Source organism: Lycium barbarum, chromosome 7 (genome assembly GCF_019175385.1).
Source record: "Lycium barbarum isolate Lr01 chromosome 7, ASM1917538v2, whole genome shotgun sequence".
Lineage (NCBI taxonomy): Eukaryota > Viridiplantae > Streptophyta > Magnoliopsida > Solanales > Solanaceae > Lycium > Lycium barbarum.
The window spans coordinates 39,114,124-39,135,670 of record NC_083343.1 but is presented as its reverse complement, the minus strand read 5'-3'; the positions used below and the strand labels follow the sequence as shown (position 1 = coordinate 39,135,670).

Below are 21,547 nucleotides of genomic sequence, written 5' to 3'. Positions count from 1 at the left end.
GATTGGAGAATTTAGACATTGATATGGTTTTTCTTTTTCCTCTTATGAGTCAAAACTTTGATTTCTTTCTTCTGTTGTGGGCTTGTTAGGCCATTTTCAATGTAGGAAAACTTGTTGACGACATTGGTTATCATCTTTGGCAAAAAGCGTCCAAGTTACCCGTCGAATGATTCTTAGTTATGTCTGGCTCTCCTTGTTCCATATTCCAACCCATGAAGTCTGATAAAGTCATTGAGTTAGGGGTTTCTGCTGCAGAACTTAACATTTCTGACTCTCCTTTGGGAGTGGACATACCACTTAGTGGTTGCTGAGGTGAAGAATCAGCTGAAGGGTTCCACTTTGCTATTGCAAGTGATGGATCTTGTGTGACAGAATCTGCGTATAGAACATCCTCAATACGCGATGTAACTGTGTTGGCTAGGCTTTCTAGCACCCTCGAATAGCTCTCTAGAACAGCATGTCCCACATCCTACAGTCATAAAGGTGAACATGTTCAATCAATATAATCATTAAGTATGTGTAGAGAGCCAGCATGATATATACTACTTACTCTGTTATATTGGATTTTACTTATCTCAAGGGAAGATTGAGGTATTCCAGGAAATCTGTGTTTTATCAGGAGTAAGATAGTCTCTGCTCTCTCCTCAAATAGCTCCCTCTTCTCCAAACTCACTGCTGGAACCCATGAAGACTTTGCGTCTTTTTGGTGCATCTTCCTCTTCCAAATCACAATAGATGCTTCTATTCTGTTTTTAAGGTCGAGGACTTTGTGTTCTGATGACATGTCCATAGTTGAAAGAAATTGTTCTGGATCAAAAAACTCGACCGTGATGTTCTTGTAGATTGAATCGCCAAGACTTGATCTACCATTCTAGAAATAGAGCACAACCAGAAAGAATCAGTATATTAATTAAAATATATCTTCCCTTTAAAATGTGTCTTCTCACCTTGGGGAGAGATTCAATGTAGTTTTCGGGGACTTCCATTTCTGCTAGTATTTGGGCGTTAATGGCCATGGATGCTTTGAGTACTTGGTTCACACAATCCTTCTGATATTGTAGCCATCTTCTGGATGCATCGGAGAGGCCCTCCGGTGGAACCTTGATAGTAGGTAGCCACCACTTATCACTCCTCTGCACACCTTTCTCAGATTCATCAGCATCTTTCGATACATACCAGAATTCTTTTGCGTCTTTGAAGTTATCTAAGCAATCCTGTAGATTGTCATTCATTTATATATCTAGAATTAGAGTTTGATACACTTAATGCAGTAGAATATTCATAACTGCAGGGTTCTCACAATGAGCATTGCGTCGAGCTTCTTCAGAGCAGGGATGTTCATCAGTAGATCTTTTCTTTGTTGAGTAACCATTATCTGTTAAAACATAGATGAGATTTATCTTACTATTTCTACTTTGAATCTTGAAGCAGAAATGGAAGGAAAAGACTGAAATAGGACCTCCATGTTTGTTCCATCTTTTGATTTTTGTTGTGCAGGGACAAATTCTACAATGTAATCTGTCACTGATAAAAGCCAGTCGATTTCTTTTCTCCACCTCTCTTTTCTCTTTTGAGGCATAGGCTCCAATTTCGATTGTTCCCCAAAAACAGAAGCTATAACATGAGAACATATCAAGAGTTAGAAACTTTTCTTTTGCTCTCCATCTATTACATACAAGGATAGAACATAAATCAACATGGTCTCACAACTGCATAATAGAACTTTACATGAACGTCGAATACGAGCAAGGAATTATTTGAGAGTTACCAGCTAGATTGGTAATGGCATTTGATAAAGCCAGAGCTGATGAAACACCTTTTCCTCCTCCTGACATATCCTCTCCTAAAAGCAGCTTTGCAAACCTTTCTTTCATCATATCCATGTCTGAATCCATAACAAGAAACATTTGCATCAAGTAAATGCCTCATGTAGTTTTGTTATACAAATTTAAAGATATCAATTACATAATCCTTTACTCGAAATGAAAAACAATGTCAAGAATTAATAAAGGTAAAAACCTGAAGGTACTTTGTCTTTTTGGGGATTTCCTGCCTTAGGTCCACCCTTGGTCAAGCTTGAAACAAGTTCAGTATCAAAAGCACAATCCATCTGTTGATTTTCTAAAGGTATTCCTCCTTGGCTAATAAATTGGACATTGTCAATGTTGTTATCCATGTCCTCTTCATCATCACTACCACTCTCCCCCCCAATGCTATGTGCCAATCTACTTGGAATCTCAAATATCTTCCTAAAGTTGAAAGACCTCGACTTCTGAATCTTATTTTCTTCGTTAACCATTTTTGTGCTAATTCCCTAATCAGAGGTGGAGTCGGGAATCTAACTAGGAGATTAAAAAATAATGCAAGAATCCACAAAGATCTTGACCGGCGACCTTAATCAAATTTTGACCCCTTTGATGTTATAAGAGAAGCTTCCCTTGATTCAACAATTTATAAATATAAAAAAAAAAACTTTTTACCCTATTTGTAATGTATAATTTTTCGACAAAGGGATTCAATTGAGACCCTTTGGATCATGTGGCTCCTCCCTAACTATTACTAGTTGCAATATTCGTGAAATGCATGAAGATAAACCTTTTGTACATATGTTTTTGCCCTCAAAGAATGTCTATAGAAACGGAAAATGAAGAAAACCCCTCCTTTTTTTGGTGTAAAATGAGAAGCCAAAGATGGTTATGATGAGTAAAGGGTTTCTTATTTTCCTGAATTTGATGAAGGGGTTTGTGAAAACAAGAGAAAGAATAATAAATAACACATAATAGTTCTTGGTCTGTTTTAGTAGAATGTGGTTGAATTTTCACCTGTAGCACAAAGCCCGGGAAAGCATACAATGGACAACGAACTGTCTTTTGAGATAGGAATCCATCTGTTCCATATGTGGAAAAAGACATTGGCTCTTCATACTAATGGTCTTCTCAACACAACACTCCAGTCAACACTTCTTTTTATCCTATAGATACCGGATATGTATTTGGGTCCAATTAATTCGGATTTGAAATGAACTGTCTTATTTCTCCAGTAAGAATGAGATATTTACTATCCCAGCACAATCTTTAACGGTCAGTCAATACTTCTCATGATTGACGAACGTAGACCACCTAATACTTGAATACACACACCTTATCTTCAACTGTAATTGTGTTAAGATACACTATTAGTCATGTGTTGGGTTATAGTATACGTTATGGAGTAATTATTTTTTTATTCTATCCAATAAAGCGTTACACTGAATAGATCATTTTGTCATATATGTGTCCTCGACTTATATAGTAAACTAGTATCTGGGTACTGTTTACCCCGAATTTAGGTAATCAATTGAATTTGTAAATGAGGTATAGGATATGTGAATGATCTTTAATCGATTTGATTGGAAGAAGATGGATATGGATATGCTATGGGCAAGTGAATAATAATCGATTGTTTGCACTAAATGTATGTATTTAATAATGTATGAATATTTGTTTAATTGAATAAAGCTAAAGAAGAGCACACTGAATCCGGACCAAAATCAGAGAATGAGAGGGGGAGATTTTATATATTTTGCTATTACAATGTTCTAGACCTGAAGAAGTCAACCCTTGAAAGTAGGGTAATGCCCCCTATTTATAGTTTTGCCTTATGGGCCTCATACAACATAAATCCCTTTTGAATAAAGAAAAACCCTAAAAGGATAAGGTTGGGTCGTACGGTCTGACACCCGTACGATAGGCAGTACAATGTGGCAGAACGGTCTTGACGCGTGGCAATTGTGTAACGGATCACCCGAACCAACGACCATGAAAAACCGGGACAACGGCCACGACCAATCGGACCAACGACCACGATCAACTCGCTATGGAGATACCGGACCTAACGATTTCCTTCACTTTCTTCGAATCAAGCACTTCTCCGGTCCGAAAGAAAGTCTTCATGCTCGTGCTTGTTTCTTTCTTCCCTCGATCTCCGGTCTCACTGGTCTAGCATATGTCCGATTTTTACCGTATACAGATAGTCCCCACACTTTCCGGACCGTAGTTGTACCGGAGTAACGGGAAGTGGATGAATCAAGAAACCGGTGGTTCCATATGCTTGTTATTATCTTTTCATTTTGGCGGGAATAGTTGCATCACGTCCCTCTATCATCAGCCATGTGTCTCATCCTGGATGGTCAGCTCTGACAACCGCCGTAACGCACGTTGTTTCAAGTCACTTCTCATTAATTGTGGGACACGTGGCATTCCCCGATTGGCTGGGATCTGAAACCGCTTCGATCCCCATATCTATATAATGCCTTTCGCCTCTTCATTTTTCCATTTTACGTCTTCATTTCACTTCACTTCTCTACTTTATTTCTTCACTTCATCACTTCTAATCATCCTCCATCTCATATTTCTTGCTGATTCATTGCTTATATTGTGTGAGAGGAAACCAACTCCACCAACTTCTTCTTTAGCTGTTTTTGTTTAGAAAGTGCTGCTTCTTTTTCTTCCTACTCTTACCATTTTGAATTTTTTCTTGACTGCTCCCTTACTCCTATTTTTTAACTTCTTTTTCGAATTCGCCAAATCTCCTTTTCCATAACTTCCGAATGTCTGCTAACACCGAAACCACCTCCCATGATGTTCCCTCGGTTTCTTCTCAAGAAACCGAGCCAACTTCTCAACCCAAGGGAAAATTCGCCTTTGAGCCCACTGCTTTGGACATTGTACCATCCAGACCCAACTATAACAAGGATTTCGAGGTTGAGAAACCTTCTCTGGTTTTCGATAGGGGGTTTGATGTAAGACGGTACCCCTCGTCCATTACCGAGGACAAACTTGATCTAGTCCGGGCTGATTGTTGATGGGATAACTGTCCGGTACAAGTTTTTGCCCCCGGACTTGATGAATCAATCACCGACCATCGGGAGGGCTTCTTATACGTTTACACCTATCCTTTCACACTCAAGCTCGACCCCCTGATCGACCCGGTTATTTTAGGTATGTGCCGGACTTATAATGTAACCCTGGCCCAGATTGGTCCGATTGTCTGAAGGACCGTGGCCTACCTCCGGCTGTTGGCTAATAACTTGAAAAAGGAGTTCACGCTGGCTCACTTTATCCGGTTATACTCCCTGAGGTTGTTCTGGGGGGTGTAATAAAGCTCGCTAAGCGAAGCCGGAATCCAATCTTTTCGAAGATAGAGACCGGGGTTGGCTGGAGCGTTACGTCCGGGTGAGGACTGCGGACATTATTCCGGCCAACTACATGCCTTTCCCGGAGAGGTGGAATGATAATTGTAAGTCTCAGTTCTTTTAATAATTACTTTTGAATGCTTTGTCAAACACTAGTCCTTTCACATTCTCACTATTTGTCCCCTTCTTTATACCGGCCGTGGCGTGGATACCTTCGGCTGTCCGGAACATCAACGAATGGGTTAGTGCTCTCCTTAGCCAACACACCCACGAAGCACGGACATGGGGACTCCTGTCGCGTGGCCGATGGGTCGCTCAAAACCACGGTAATACTTTGCTTCTATCGGTATTCATTGCATTTTCTACCTTTTCCTTTCGTAACATCTACGACATTCAGGTTTACCCAAGGGCTCGGTGAACCGAAGACCGGAGCCAGCGGCCGGAACCGCTGCGTCGGCACCTGAGTTCGATTCAGCGGGTACATCCCGTATCATTGTTGCCGCCAACAAGAGAAAAAAGCCCTCGAACAAAGGGCAGAAACCGAAAAAGAGGGCGAGGAGCGTCGTTTGGACTCTAAGAGACGAAACAGAGCCCGAGCTCCTCGTTCAGAGGATTGGTGTGACCCCTTCCGTTGCTTCAATTCCGGAGGAGGGTACCACCATTTCATCACTTCCTTCAGTCGAGGAAGGACCGTCAGCTCCGGCTTTGCACATAGGTGGGGAAGAAATTCATTACCCGACTCCTCTAAGGTCGATTGAATTTGTTGATATTTCAGGTGATGTTTCATCCGAGGAAACCCCCTTGCGAAGGACCAGAAGGTCCGGGCATGCGCCAGCAGCCGAAGCCGATCAGAGGGTTGAGCTGGTCCCTGAGACCGAAGTTCCAGTGGATGTGGGTCCACTGCCCGGCTATGAGACTGGTGCAACTTCCAAGATCCCTGCCTCTACTGAGGCTGCTGAGGCCGCTCCGGGTTCATCAACTCCAGCTTCAAGGTCGGATAATTTTGATGACATGTTCTCGGATACTCCTCCTGCTACCGGAGAAGCTGCCGATTTTGGAGATCTCCCTATACCTCGAGTCACGAGGGCGGCTAGCCGCTCCACCGAGACTGGTGCTAGGGATAGCCTGGTGCGCATCTTCCCGGCTCCAAGTGTGGAACCTAGGAGGACGAGGTCGGCCGTGATTATGGTCCCCGAGGACTGCAGCTTTTTATCTCGTCCGGTGGGAGTAGCAAGCTACCTGAGGCCCCTCATCTCGGACTCGGACAAACGAAAGATGAACGGAGTCCCCTGGCAGTGTTTTATTAACGAGGGCATGCACGCGGGAAATCGAGTAAGTTGGTCAGCTATCCTTACATAATTCATTGGGAATTTTAATTTCTCGCTTATCCGAGTTTTAACTTCTTGTTTCTTTTACAGAGTGTGGTGCTTGTTAACGAAGCCTTCGTCCGTGCTCAGTAAGAAGTTGACGATCTTAAGGGCCAGCTGGATGCCCAAGGTCAAGAAACGGAGAAGTTCCAGCACCTTTTGCGGGTGAAGGAGGATGAATTGAACAGAGCTGTTGCCCTTTCCAACCTTCAACCCGAGCTCGACGTGGCGAAGGCCGAAAACCTTCGATTAGAGAATGAGTTGGCCGAGATGGTAGAGAAGAATCGACTTCTAGAAGCGGAAAAAGTCGGCCTCAGTCAAGATAACGCTCGTTTTTCTTCGAGGCTTGGTGAGCTCGAAAAAACTATCTCTCAACTCCGGGGGGAGCTTGACTCGGTCAAGTCTGATACCGTGAACATAGCCGAAAGGCATCAGCTGCTTGAATCCGAGAGTGCTAAGTATAAGGAGAGGATGAGGGTGTTCGAGAAAAAAGCCGAGGAAAGGACCCGAATATGTGACAAGCTGAGAACCGAACTCGAGGAGACGGCCGAGGCTAATGACCTTCTCCAAGCCGAGCTCGAGTCGGCCACACAAATCTAAAGAGTCTTTGAAGGAGAGCGGGATGAATTAGTGACCGAGCTAGCCCAGGCTGAGGCCGATTGGGCAGAAACCCTTAGTAGTGTGGAGGCTGCCGAGGCTCATACCACGATTTCGGTGGAGTATGAACGGTGGAAGTCTCGGAGGGTCACCCTTGAGCAAGCCGAGCATGGCTTTACGGATCTCCCAGCCCTGATACTCGAAGCTAAAAGGGTCGAGGACGAAGCTAAAAGAGCCCTCGATACTGACTCCGAAGGCTTCGAGCGGACAGTGTCCGAACACTCCGGATCCAGCCATACCAGATAGACCAGGGCCTGTATTTAGCCTTTATTTTGTTGTTTGCCTTTTTGGCTTGATTTTTGTTTTTCGACTTCATAGGGGTTTCCGGTGTAAAAACCTTACATAAATGGAACATGCATTTTTCCAGATTTTCTTTATTCTTTTGCTTGAATGCTTATGACTTTTGCCCGAATTCTCGGTCCGTTTTAAGGACAAGCAGAGACTCGGAGTCATTATTTCGGACTGTGCCTAAGTATTGGCTTTTCTCTTTGTCTGGTACGTTTTGTCCGGGGGACTTATCTAATGCTTTGTGAATTCAGACGTCTCCGAATCACGTTAGGCATTTTTTAGGGCCGGTATTTTTCGGCTATTAACTTGTCATAGATTAGGTTCGGACACCTGAATCCCAGCCTTAGCAAATTTTGATGTAGCAGTCCCCATTCGAGGGTGTTTAAAGATTTTGGCTCGGTTCATTGTGACCTTGTTGCCTTTGTCGAATTTCGACCGTAGTGCCCGGAATAGGGTATATGAATAAAGCGATGCCGAAATACGGCGGTGATCACCGGGGTAGGGTGTTTTAACAAGAAGACATTCGAAATACAGTAATTCAAACTTTTCGATAATCTTTGTATTGCAAGTATTTGTACGTACATGATATGAGAATTTTTTCCGTTTCCTTCTGCTTTTGCCGCAACAAATACTAAATGGTCACGATTCATTCTGATCGTTTGGTCCTTACATCGAAACCTAATACAGAAGGTCCGATTTTGGTTTTGCCGTAGCAAATAAAGTGGACACGATTCATTCTGATCGTTTGGTCCTTACATCGGAACCTAATATTGAAGGTCCGATTTTGGTTTTGCCGTAGCAAATACTAAGTGGACACGATTCATTCTGATCGTTTGGTCCTTACATCGGAACCTAATACAGAAGATCCGATTTTGGTTTATTGAGCTCCTCCGTTTTCGATTAACCGGGGTAAACCTCGATGTGGGTATAGTAGTCCCCTAGTGCTTATCCGAGCTACAGGATCGGGTAAGCACTATCTATCCCCACTCGTAAGGTGTGGCCCCGAGTTTCCGAGCGTTTGTCTTTTGTCTTTGTCAAGTAACACGTTGTACTTGTTGCCTCATTAAAAACCTTGTCGGAAAACCCATTTTGGGACAAAACCGTACTAAGGAAAAGAGTGCAACACGTGTTTTCAGACCAAGATCCTAACTTTATCCCGTACTTGACTTCCTGCAAAAAAGAAAAAGGTTAATAGATAAACACGAGGTGTCCATACCTTAGCAGTAGTATCTCTTCACATGAGCCACATTCCAGTTATTGCGCAACCGTTGCCCGTCCATGGATTCCAGCTGATACGATCCTTTGTCCGTTACCTCGGTTATCTTGTACAGTCCTTCTCAGTTCGGACCTAGTTTTCCTTCGTTGGGATTCTTGGTGTTCAAGGTAACTTTCCGAAGCACCAAGTCCCCAACTTGGAAATGTCGAAAATTGGCCCTCCAATTGTAGTACCTTTCCATTCTCTGCTTCTGGGCTGCCATACGGACCAACGCATTTTCGCGAAGTTCATCCGTGAGATCGAGTTTTACGGCCATGGCCTCCTCTTTTGACTCCTCGGTGGTGTACCTGAACCGGAGACTCGGTTCACCAACTTCTACGGGAATGAGGGCTTCAGCCCCGTAGACCAACAAGAAAGGTGTTTCTCCCGTGCTTGATTTCGATATGGTTCTGTAAGCCCACAATACCTCCGGTAGTACTTCCCTCCAGTGATGCTTTGACGATTCGAGTCTTTTCCTCAGATTTTGAATTATTGTTTTATTCGTGGATTCCGCCTGTCCGTTCGCACACGGGTGATATGGGGTTGATACGATTTTCTTGATCTTCAACCCTTCGAAGAAATCATTGACTTTGCCGCCCACGAACTGAGGACCATTATCACAAGTTATCTCAGCCGGGATGCCGAAACGACTAATAATGTGGTCCCATATGAAGTCAATGACTTCCTTCTCTCTAATTTTTTCAAAGGCCTGCGCTTCAACCCATTTGGAGAAATAGTCAGTCATAAAAAAATAAAACGGGCTTTACCTGGTACCTATGGCAATGGACTAACAATGTCCATTCCTTACTTCATGAAGGGCCAAGGTGACACCACCGAATGTAGCAACTCCCCGGGCTGATGGATCATCGGGGCATGTCTTTGACACCCGTCACATTTCCGGACAAAATTCTTTGAGTCTTCCTCCATCCGGTTCCAGTAGTAACCGGCTCTGACAATTTTTCGAACCAAGGCTTCAGCACCGGAGTGGTTGCCGCAGGTCCCCTCGTGCACTTCTCTCATCACATACTCCGTTTCTCCGGGACCCAAACACTTGGCCAGGTGTCCGAAGAAAGACCGTCGATACAATTGGCCGTCTACTAAGCAGAAACGCGCAGCTTTTGTCCTTAGTGACCGTGATTCTTTTGGGTCACTCGGGAGCTTTCCGTCTCGCAAGTAGTCGACGTACTTGTTGCGCCAATCCCAAGTTAAACCCATTGTGTTTATTTTGGCATGCTCGTTTTCTATCGCTGAATTCATCAAGTGCACCGTAGTCTCGGGGTTGATTTCTTCCCCTTCGACTGAAGATCCCAAATTGGCTAATGCGTCGGCTTCGCTGTTCTGCTCCCTCGGTTAGGGCTGTTCACAGTTTTGGTTAAAATCAAAACCAAACCGAAAATTTAACCAAACCGAATAAAATAACCGACATTTGGTTTAGTTTGGTTTGGTTTGGTTTTAAATTTGAAAAACCGATAATATTTGGTTTGGTTATGGTTATAGTAAAAAATAACCGAATAAATAACCGAACCAAACCGATAATTATATGCATAAAATTTATAATTATTTATATGTATAATATTAGTTTTTCATAAATAATTAAAGATATTTTATACCTTTTAATTATTAATTTAATTTGGGTCTACTTATTTTTAAGGCCCATGTCTTAAAAGAATATGTCCAACAATCCAAGCCCAACTCTAATAAGTCGTAAGCATAAGGGTTGTTTGTATTTTGAAACCTCTGTTTGACTTGTTCTTTTGAATCTAAACTGCTTTGCAAGTTTGGTCCACCTGATTTACCAACAGCGTGTCTTTCCCTCAATATGCAGCAAAGTTCACCCTTGTGGGCTATGAGGAAAAAAGAGTTTCATAAGAAATTTGAAGAATGTAGAGAGAGAATATTTGAATTGTCACGGCTAGTCATAAACCGAAAAACCGAACCAAACCGACAATAACCAAACCGGTGGTTATTATTTTACTTGGTTTGGTTATGGTTTTAGACATTTTAAAACAGACTAAATTGGTTTGGTTATGGTTTTAACCAATAACCGACCCAAACCGAACCATGAACACCCCTACCCTCGGTACATGCTGCATGGTCCATTCTTTAAATCGGTGTAGTATCACTTGGATTTTTTACAGATACCTTTGCATCCGTTAGTCCTTGACCTCGAAGACGCCATTCACCTGGTTAACGACCAAGAGAGAATCGCACTTTGCCTCAATTATTTCGGCCCACATACTCCGAGCTAATTCCAAACCTGCAATCATAGCCTCATACTCGGCTTCATTGTTAGTCAATTTAACAGTTCTAATGGATTGTCGAACAGCATCCCCGGCGGGGGTTCTAAGGACGATTCCTAGCCCGGAACCTTTGAGGTTCGAGGCTCCGTCCGTGTGTAGCGATCAAATACCTGAAGCTTTCCCCGAGGTTAGCAGAAGTTCTTTCTCAACCTCGGGGACCATAGCCGAGGTGAAGTCCGCCACAAAATCGGCCAAGATCTGGGACTTGATGGCCGTCCGAGGCTTGTATTCGATATCATATCCGCTAATCTCTACGGCCTATTTAGTTAGTCTACCCGATAATTCCGGTTTATGTATGATGTTCTTTAGGGGGTAAGTAGTCACTACACATATCGGATGGCATTGAAAGTAAGGCTTGAGCTTTCTAGAAGCGCTTACCAATGCCAATGCACACTTTTTCAAGTGGGGATAATGGGTCTCCGCATCCCCTAAAGTTCTACTCACATAGTATATGGGGAATTGTGTACCTGATTCTTCTCGGACCAAAACACCACTTACCGCTACCCCGGAGGCGGCAAGGTAGAGAAAAAGGTGCTCGTCCACTTTTGGTGTGTGCAGTAGCGGCGGGCTGGATAAGTACCTTTTCAATTTTTGCAAAGCTCTTTAATACTCCGGTGTCCAAACGAAGTCGTTCTTCTTCCTTAGTAAGGATAAAAAGCGGTGACTCTCATCCGAGGACCTCGATATGAAACGACTCAGCGCCGCTATCCTTCCAGTGAGCCTCTACACTCCTTTGACGTTATTCACCACCTCAATATCCTCGATGGCTTTGATCTTATCCGGGTTGATTTCAATCCCTCGATTTGACACCATGAAACCCAAAAATTTACCGGACTGGACACCGAAGGCACATTTTTTCGGGTTAAGCTTCATGTTGTACTTGCAGAGTACATCGAAGGTTTCCTGCAAATGCTTTAAATGGTCCTCTGTTTCCAGGGACTTGACCACCATGTCGTCAATATAAACTTCTATTGTTTTCCCTATTTGTTTTTCGAACATTCCATTAACTAGGCGTTGGTAAGTTGCACCGGCATTTTTTAATCCAAAAGACATGACTTTGTAACAGTAAGTCCCATACCGGGTAATAAAGGATGTTTTCTATTGATCTTCCGGGTGCATCCGGATTTAGTTATACCCGGAGTAAGCATTAAGAAAACTTAACATCTCATGCCCGGTCGTCGCATCGATTATTCTATCGATGTGAGGCAACGGAAATGAATCCTTCATGATTTGTTTAGATTCTTATAATCAACGCACATTCAAAATTTATTACCTTTTTTCGGTACCACTACTACGTTAGCTAGCCAGTCCGGGTACTTTACCTCCCGGATAGAGCCTATTTTTAAAAGCTTTGTTACCTCATCCTTTACGAAGGCGTGTTTCGCCTCTGCCATGGGCCTTCTCTTTTGCTTCACCAGGGGAAACCTCCCGTCTAAGCTGAGCTTGTGAGTTGTTACTTCCGGTGGCATCTATATGGGACCATGTGAAGCAATCAGCATTAGCTCGAAGAAATTTAATTAACTTGTTCCTGAGCTCCGAGGTTAACCCCGTGCCCAGGTATACCTTTCTGTCCGGTAGATATTCGAACAAGGTGATTTGCTCCAACTCCTCTACTGTTGACTTGGTTGCATCCGAGTCATCCGGCAAGACAAATGATCTGGGTACACCGAAATCATCCTCTTCATATCCCAGATCCAACCCCGTGTGCTTTAGTTGCTATTTGGTGTCCTTGCCCCCGGTTGAATCTTCTTCCTTTTGATCCGATTTTTTGGGCTGAGGTGTTGCTTCCTCGACCGCGAACATCTCCCTTGCAGCGGGATATTCACTTCGGATGGTTTTTATCCCCTCCGAGGTCGGGAATATCAGCAGCTGATGTAATGTCGACGGTACGGCCCTCATGCTATGTATCCAAGGTTTGCCCAGCAATGCATTATACTTCATATCTCCTTCGATTACATAGAACACCGTTTGCTGGATAGTGCCATCAATGTTAACCGGCAAAGAGATCTCCCCCTTCGTGGTTTCGCTCGCCATGTTGAACCCGTTGAGCACCCGGGCTATCGGTATGATCTGATCGAGTAGCCTTAGCTGTTTGACCACTCTCCACCGGATGATGTTGGCCGAGCTACCTGGGTCAATCAAAATACGTTTAACTTGTGATTTAAAATTAAGTGTAGAGATTACCAATGCATAATTGTGCGGTTGAATGATGCCTTCTGCATCCTCGTTGCTGAAAGAGATGGAACCCTCGGGTAAGTAATCCCGGTTGCGCTTCTCACGCACAATAGTGGGTATTAGTTGTCAGTCTGTAAGCGGCTCCGTCAGGCGATATGTCAGTCTGTGTTATGTATTGAATTTTGTATGACTTTAGATTTGTTCGGCTTGGAAGCTACGAAAAAGAATATTTCTGAAAAAAAAAAAATTATGTGCTTTAACTTATTTGTTTTAAAAAGTTTGACGTGATTTTATGTGCAGCAAGAGTCTGAGGGTTCGCTCGGCCCTAAGTAAGGGTCGGGTGCCCATCACACCCTAGCAAGATCGGGGTGTGACAGTTATATACACATAACCACCTGATCAGTTGGCATATTATGATATTATCCCGGATGCCGGATGCCCAGATGCCCAGATGTCGGATATATGGATTAGGCCGTACGTTCCTCGGCACTTATATATATAGATCGGGTCGTACATTTCTCGGCACTTATATATATACGGATCGGGCTGCACGTTCCGCAACAATATATATATACACACACACACACACACGTTCCACAACAATATACTATATATACATGTGGATCATATTTTAAAAAGATAAGTTAACCATGCATGATATCTGCCTTAAGAGGCAATCAGATGTACAGGTTGTCTCTTTATCTCCTGCTTCTTATATCTTTATTATGTCATTATTCATGCCTTACACACTCGGTACATTATTCGTACTGACGTTTCCATTTTTTGTGGACGCTGCGTTCATGCCCGCAGGTAGACAGGGAGACGGTTCGGATCCTTAGGAGCTTCATCAGCAGATTCTCAGGAGCGCTCTACTTACTTCGGAGCTGCAGTCTATTGGTATTTTCTTTTGTGGATATATTTGGGGCATGGCGGGGTCCTGTCCCATCCTTGTGAATACCAGTACTCTATATAGAGTCTTGTATACATGTGTGGATAGTAGAAGTTTCGTGACCTCACTAGTGTACATCTTGTATATCATTTTGTATCCTTGTGGGCTTGTATATGTGTATGTGGGGCGGAGTTGATGATTATTGTATAAATGAGTTTTATGTGAGAGTTTATTCCCGTTTAGCTATGTTAATTGTGAGTTAGATATGTGGTCCACCGAGATAAGATTGGAAGAAGTATGTTAAGTGGTGCTCGGTACGCTAGCTCCGGGTACCTGTCATGGCCATTGGGCTGGGTCGTGACATTTCACTCCTCCGATGATCATGTTGATCATATGTTGAGGTTGCTCCGATTCATTCCCCTTGTTGGGTTCCCAATTTTTGAAGTGATTCTTTGCTCGCTCATTCAGGAATTCTCGGAGATGACCATTCTTTAGTAGTCATGGTACTTCATCCCTTAGCCCTTTACAATCATCGGTTCGGTGTCCGTGAGTACGGTGGTACTCGCATATCAGGTTCGAATCCCGTTGTGAGGGGTCTATTCATAACGTCCTTGGCCATCTCACTCCTTCAATATGACCGATTGTGGCTACAATGGCAGCCGAGTCGACATTGAAGTTATATTCAGATAACCTCAGACTTTCACCGGTGTTGGTCCCCCCAGCGGAGCTGTTTCTGAACTGTAAACCCCTGTTTCCCGAACCGCGATCGCTTCATCTATCACTTCCTGTTGTACTGGGACCGGGACCACTCCTTCCCTTATCCGATCTGAAGGTGGACCTTTCGGGTTGAGAATATGGATGATATCTATCCCTTAGTGGTTGAAACTTCATTTCTGCTATCCTCTTTGCTCTATACGAATTATTAATCAGATTAATCGGACCTGGTGGAAGCTCGAGCTGATCATCCTCTACTCGTATCTTGGACTCATACCTGTTATGGACATCTTCCCAAGTAAAGCATAATCAATAAACATAAGAGAGGCATATGAAATAACATAAGATAGAAAAGTTATGGAATGAAATAGCCCTGTATACCTCTAGCGACGTTCATCATATTTACTTACCCCCTTTCTAATGGGAAACTTCCATTTTATACATTTATACATTTAGAAGTATCATACCCGACCATAGAGGTTTGGTGCCTTGCATACCCGACCATGATAAGGTTCGGTGTTAAACATACCTGGCCCTACCAAAGCTCAGCGTCATCTGTATCCTACTGCAGTGGTGCATATATATATATATATATATATATATATATATATATATATATATATATATATATATATAAGTATGACTATTAAGAACACCGAGCTTATATGGCCGGGTATATATATATGTGTGTGTGTGTGTTTGAGTACATAAGTATCCTCAACATCATCATCATCATAATCATTTTCATTATATCTTCCTTGGACGATCAACTATCATAGAATGAGACTAATGGTATCTATTACACCCCGGAACTTTGGGTTGCTAAGCGATGAAGGGACTAACGAGAGTTAAGGCAAACATGATGTCCCTACAAGTAAGAAGGGATACTTAGGAATCCCAACGTAAATTTTCAGAGAAGTTAAAGGCAAGGGAGGAAAGTTCGTTAAATGGAACTTCACCGCAGTCCTGCAAAAGGAAGGTTCGACGGTCGTCCTTTGTACCGTCGAACAGGTCGACGCCCCGTCGATGGCGCCATAAAACTGAGCTGGAACAAAGACCACTCGACAAACAGGTCGACGCTCCGTCGATCAGTTCGACGAACCGTCCTTCTCACCGTCGAATGAGGAGAAATGATAGATTGTTCACTGGAAATTTGACGATATCGACGATCAGATCGACTCCCCGTCGATCCAATCGACGCTCCGTCGATCGCACTGTACATCACAGACGGGACTGATTTCATGAATTAATATAAGACCCTCCTCCATTTTTCATTTCATTTCATCTTCCACTCTCTTCTCTCTAACAACTCTCTAGAACCTTCTCCACCATTCCTCCCCAAGAAATCAAAGTAAAACCATGGTCAACTACACCAAATACATGAAATCAAGTTTGTGAAACCCATTAAAAGTTCATCTAAGCCAAGAAAACTCAAGAAGAGTGAGTTAGGGTTTTGGTGAAAGAAGAGGAATTCCCCTCAAAAGCTGTTCATCCATCATTAAGTGAGTTTTATGACTCTTTTTATATGGTTTGAGTGGTTGAAAGTTGAAACACTTGAATTGTGGAAAACATAACAATTGGGTCATGAATGGGTGAATAGTAATTGGAGTGAATTATGAATGTTGGTATGCTGTGATTGTGAAAATGTTATAAGTGACATTTAGACCATGAAATAGGTATTATATATGAGAAAACGCGATAACGAGTTATAATCATAATTGTGGGGAAATCTAAGGGAAATGGTGAATTGTGGTAAAAGTAGTAAGTGATGATTGTGGATGCTATATTGTGGATGTTGTTATTAACGTTGGGAGTTGATATAGAATGTGGGAAAAGTAGTATAAACAAAGGAAGAGCTGCCCAATTTTCTCTAGAAATAGTGAAATGTTCTTATAGCCGAGTAACTAATGTTAATGCGATTCCTCTCGAAGGTTGAGGCGCGAGCATCAAAGGAGGACGATTGAGCGATAAGATAGTTGAATGACAAAGGTATGTGGGGCTAATCCTTTCCTTCTATGGCATGACTCCCTTAATATGACTTTCTTTCTCCTCCATGAATCTCTCAAGTCCCGAAAAGATACAAGTTGATACCCCTATTTGCTACACAAGGTAACGAGTTAGAGTACAGGAGTTATAAATGCTCATAAACTGATGTCATTATTGCTTACACTCACCTCATATACTTTTCCCTTCAAGGTGAGGCAGGATGTTAATGAGTGCCCATAATGGAATCGGGGGATAACGACCTTACGTCACCCCGATATAGTGTAGTTGTTCTTGAGCCCTATGCATGTACTATGATAAGCATACTATGATGAGCATGTATGATGAGCATAACATAACACCGCGCCTATTTGGCCGGGCAGTCACCGCTAAGGCGGGCAGCTATACTACATACCATGGCCAACTGGCATGGGCAGACACCACTAGTGGGCGGCAGGAGATGATACGCCGGACGCGGGAGGCCTGGACGCAGGCTAATGCTACTGAGTATCACACCGATCCAACATGGACGGGAAGCTTATATGACTATATATATATATATATATATTTATGCATTTATGATATGATGATAATTATGAGTAAGTCAGCATGCATCATTTCCTTTTCTATGTGACAGTCAGATACAGATGTTCCTCATTGATATTCCCTTTATTTCATTGATGTGATATTATTGCTTATGCCTCTCATACTCAGTACAATGTTCGTACTGACGTCCTTTTCCTTTTGACGCTGTGTTCATGCCCACAGGTAGTCAGGGAGGCGATCTTGCCCCAGATTCGTAGGAGCTATCAGCTATTAAGAGCACTTCATTGTTCCGGAGGTGCTTATGGTCTTTCTTTTCTGTACATATATGTTTTGGGCACGACGGGGTCCTGTCCCATCCGTATGTCTAGTATTCTAGTAGAGGCTCGTAGGTACGTAGTGTGGGTGCTATGGTCTCACAAGATTTCTACTACGTGTATATATATATATATATATGGGTATATCTTATGTCAATGACCAAAAGGCTTGTGTATGTTAAAGTATTTATATTCTCAAAGAAAAGATGATTTTCTTATAATCTGAGTATGGTATTGATAAAGGCATTAGACGAGAGTGATAAGTAGTAGAATGAGGGGTGCTCGGTGGTTAGCCCCGGGAACTCGTTGCGGCCCCTGGTCGGGTCGTGACAGTATCATGATAATATCAAGAATCAAGAGCTTTAGTGATTCTAAGAATGAAGTCATCTTGGAAGACAATATGAAATTCACATGAAGGTTTACAACGATGGGATCATGCCTTAAGAAAGAAGGGTTAGACTTACATACCTCGTCGTCTTCTTAACTACTTAACGTTCCCCGTCGAAGCTTAGAGAATCTACATTTAGAAGGATTCATACCATGGTTAAGCCTTAATGATACTCTTAAACCCAAACTAGAATAATTCATGACCTAACGAAAATTGGGAAGCATTTCCCCTATTTCATCGACTTCTACTATATTACAAAACAACTCCAAAACATCCATAATAACATCGACAATATCATAATCAAGTAATCACATTCCATTAAGTCTTCAATATCATTCTCATATTCAAATCATACTAGCAACTTCATACCAACTTTTGCACATTTTCATACAACGCTTCCTCATCACCATTATTACCTTTTATAACAAGAACATATCTACACCATATTAAGAATCATGACTCAAATTAGTTTACTACTCATAAACATCATGAAATCCATATTTAGAACTCATCCTCTACATTTCTCCTTCCACCCAAGTTTTGCTACAACCAAGCATTCTTAGTAACATCAAATAAGAATGAAAACTAACCTTTTTATCTCATAGGAACAAGATTTGGAGCAAGATATCAACTTGTGTAAAACCCTAGCTACAATGCCCAAGTAAATCTTGAAATCTACCAACCCTAGGGAGCCTTCCAACACATGAACACTTCAATTCTTGCTATTTGATCTTTGAAATCTCTTGGGTTTGAGTGTAATATTCTTAGAGAAGGGTTTTTGAGCTTTGAATAGTTTGGAGAAAGTGGGAAATGAAAAAGAAAGTGAGGGTCGTCTATGTATATAAAAAGAAAAATCTGACCCGACCCAATTATACGGGCCGTATAATTTATACGGGCCGCATAATTTAAACGATCCGTATAATTGGACCGTATAATCTCACTAGGTATCACCCTTCTCTGGAAGTAATCTACGAATAATTATACGGGCTGTATAATTTATACGGTTCGTACAACTGGAAATTTCCGAATTTCATTCTCGACGACTCGTTTGACTTCCGATCCTCATGGAACCTTTTTGGAAATTATGTAACACTTCATTAAACATACAATAGGCCCTATAGCAGCCCCTCAAGATATTTTTAAATAAATTTTAGCTGAACTATTGCGAAAACCTTTCTGAATACAACTTACATTTCACTTCCTTCAACAAACTAAATTTCACATATTCATATAACTTCGAAATCTTGTAGTATGAACTTTAAGCTACCTAATACTTTCCTTAATCTCATAAGGATTTCATAATCACCTTAAGCTCACGTTAGCCTACTTACAAGGCAACAATCCAAAATTTCCGAGATATAACAAAATTATAAACACCTGAGTTTATTGAATATATTATGGGCTCCGCTATATTTCTAATTATGTAATGCTTTAAATGATTTGTTGCTTAATTGAGGTGTCAATGAATAAGAGGGTTTGCCTACCGAGGTGGGAAACGTAGGTGCCCGCACGATTCCGAAATGGGTCGTGACAAGTTGGTATCAAAGCTTAGGTTACCGGTCTACTAGGTACAAGAGAAATGTGTAGTAGAGTCTCGTGGAATGGTACAGAGACGTCTGTACCCATCCGCGAGAGGCTATGAGGCATCCTAGGAAAAACTTCCTTTATTCTTTCTATTCGTCCAAGACTTATGATTTGCGGTAATTGATTTAGTGGCTTCGAGAATTGGTTAGTGTTAGTCGAGGGTGGCAAGAATTAGGTACGCCTTTGAGAGTACTTGAATCTACTTGAGTGGTTGTATTGTTATCTAGTATGGAATAGAAGAACTTGTGATTGTTGCGTGATTTTGAGGAAGTAGTCTACAGAATGGGTAAGTGATAAGAAATTGTGACCAGTGGCTAAGTGAGAAGTAAGATTTCAAGTAACTGAGAGGTTGAGTTTATTAGAAGTGTTTTGTGTGTACCCCTTGGACAGTTTCGCAGTACTTTATGGTGTAAGAGTTAGCGTGAGTTAAGAGAAAGGAATTGTAGAAATTCTTAGTATGTTATGGCTATCAGTTTTCCTGAGATGGGATCATGTTTTGCTAAGTGTTTTACGTTATGAACAACATTGACAGAATGACTTCGGATATTATGGGTCCGAAGTGATTATGCTTGTTAGCACCAGGGATTGTGAGATTTTGATGATTTTAGAAGAATTATGCGTTATTGAGCTATTGCAATGGAAGGTTTGATAGATTTTAAATTAATTTAGGATTACATATGTCCTTAGAGTTGAAAATTTTGGGTTGTACAAGGTATGCGTATTGGGTAATGTTAAGGAATTTGAGGGGGCATTCGCAAGATTTAGTTATCCGGTACCTTGAGAACAATTTGGATAATTTTTAGCTTTTAGAGCCGAGAGCGGTAACTTATGGTTTGAATGAAAATGGTTAGATCGAGTTTGTAACTCCAAGGGAACTTATGGGTTCCAAGTAAATCAATTAAATGGATATGATAAGGAACGCGTGACTTTTGAGGTTTGTTATTAGTAGTCCTTGTGGTAGCTCACCAGAGCAAGCCTTTTGGTTTGTAATGATAATGGTTGTGCTTCGGAGAATTCTAGGATTGTGATAAGGCTCCGTTCAGATCATTGGATGTTGGAAGACCTTGCCCTATGCGGTGCTCAATGGTAAGTTCCTAGATCAGTGATTTGAAGAGTTAAGAAGACTTAAGACTGACTAAGTTGGCTACGAGAAAGATAAGTTGCGATGAAATAGCTTAGAGTTTTCTGGAAGATTTAGGATTCTCTTTTGGGAAGAGTAAGTCATTGTTTCGGTTTGTATCGTGTACTTCTAAGAAATTGTGATTCAAGGAACGACTTCAACAAAAAAAAAAGGTGGAACAAAAGGATTAGCTAGCTCAGAATATCTTACCAGTTCAGAAGGTACTATGATGTGGTTATGTCTAAAGGGTCGGGCTATTTGATTTATCTATGTGAGATCCGTTGTGTGTTTTAGAGGCATGGAAATTGGGTCTTTTGACTGAGTGCGATTGAATTGTAGTTTTGGGTTTGCATCTTGTTGAAAGAGCTTCGTGTTGGTTGGGATATGACTTCCTTGGTTACTATAAGCTTGTTCTACTCTCGTTCTTCGCTCGAGGACGAATGATTGTTTAATTGGTATCTGATATAATGAGTCGTTTGGTCGTTATAGCCTTTTCGGTATTTTCGCCCTTTCCCGATCAGTGGCTAGCTCATTTTTTACCCGAAGAGACTGTTGGCACACTTCTCGATGTGCCTAGACCGGGATTCGGGTAATTTTTGTAAAATATAGGCTTAAACTGAAAAAGGGTTGACCCAAAGTTAACCCGATCAACGAGAGCTCCGTTGGGAATTCCGAGGCCAGGGGCGCGTTTGTAGCGTGTTTTTACGTGTGTATACGTGTATGGTATGTGAGCGGATGGCCGTGGGAACTAGTCAAAAAATCAGATCAAATGGTGAAACTTGGAAAAAAATTCT

General features: G+C 42.0%; 1 protein-coding gene across 1 annotated transcript; it reads right to left on the bottom strand.

Annotated features, from left to right (window-relative positions):
* Positions 1 to 130: 130 nt before the first annotated feature.
* Positions 131 to 3,085, bottom strand: LOC132601467 (rop guanine nucleotide exchange factor 12-like). Its single transcript, XM_060314547.1, has 7 exons — positions 2,020 to 3,085; positions 1,769 to 1,885; positions 1,460 to 1,614; positions 1,301 to 1,375; positions 948 to 1,214; positions 551 to 871; positions 131 to 469 (listed from the first exon to the last, which is right to left on the bottom strand). The coding sequence occupies exons 1-7, from the start codon at positions 2,297 to 2,299 to the stop codon at positions 131 to 133; spliced, it is 1,554 nt and encodes a 517-aa protein (XP_060170530.1). The 5' UTR covers positions 2,300 to 3,085.
* Between the last annotated feature and the right edge of the window lie 18,462 nt (positions 3,086 to 21,547).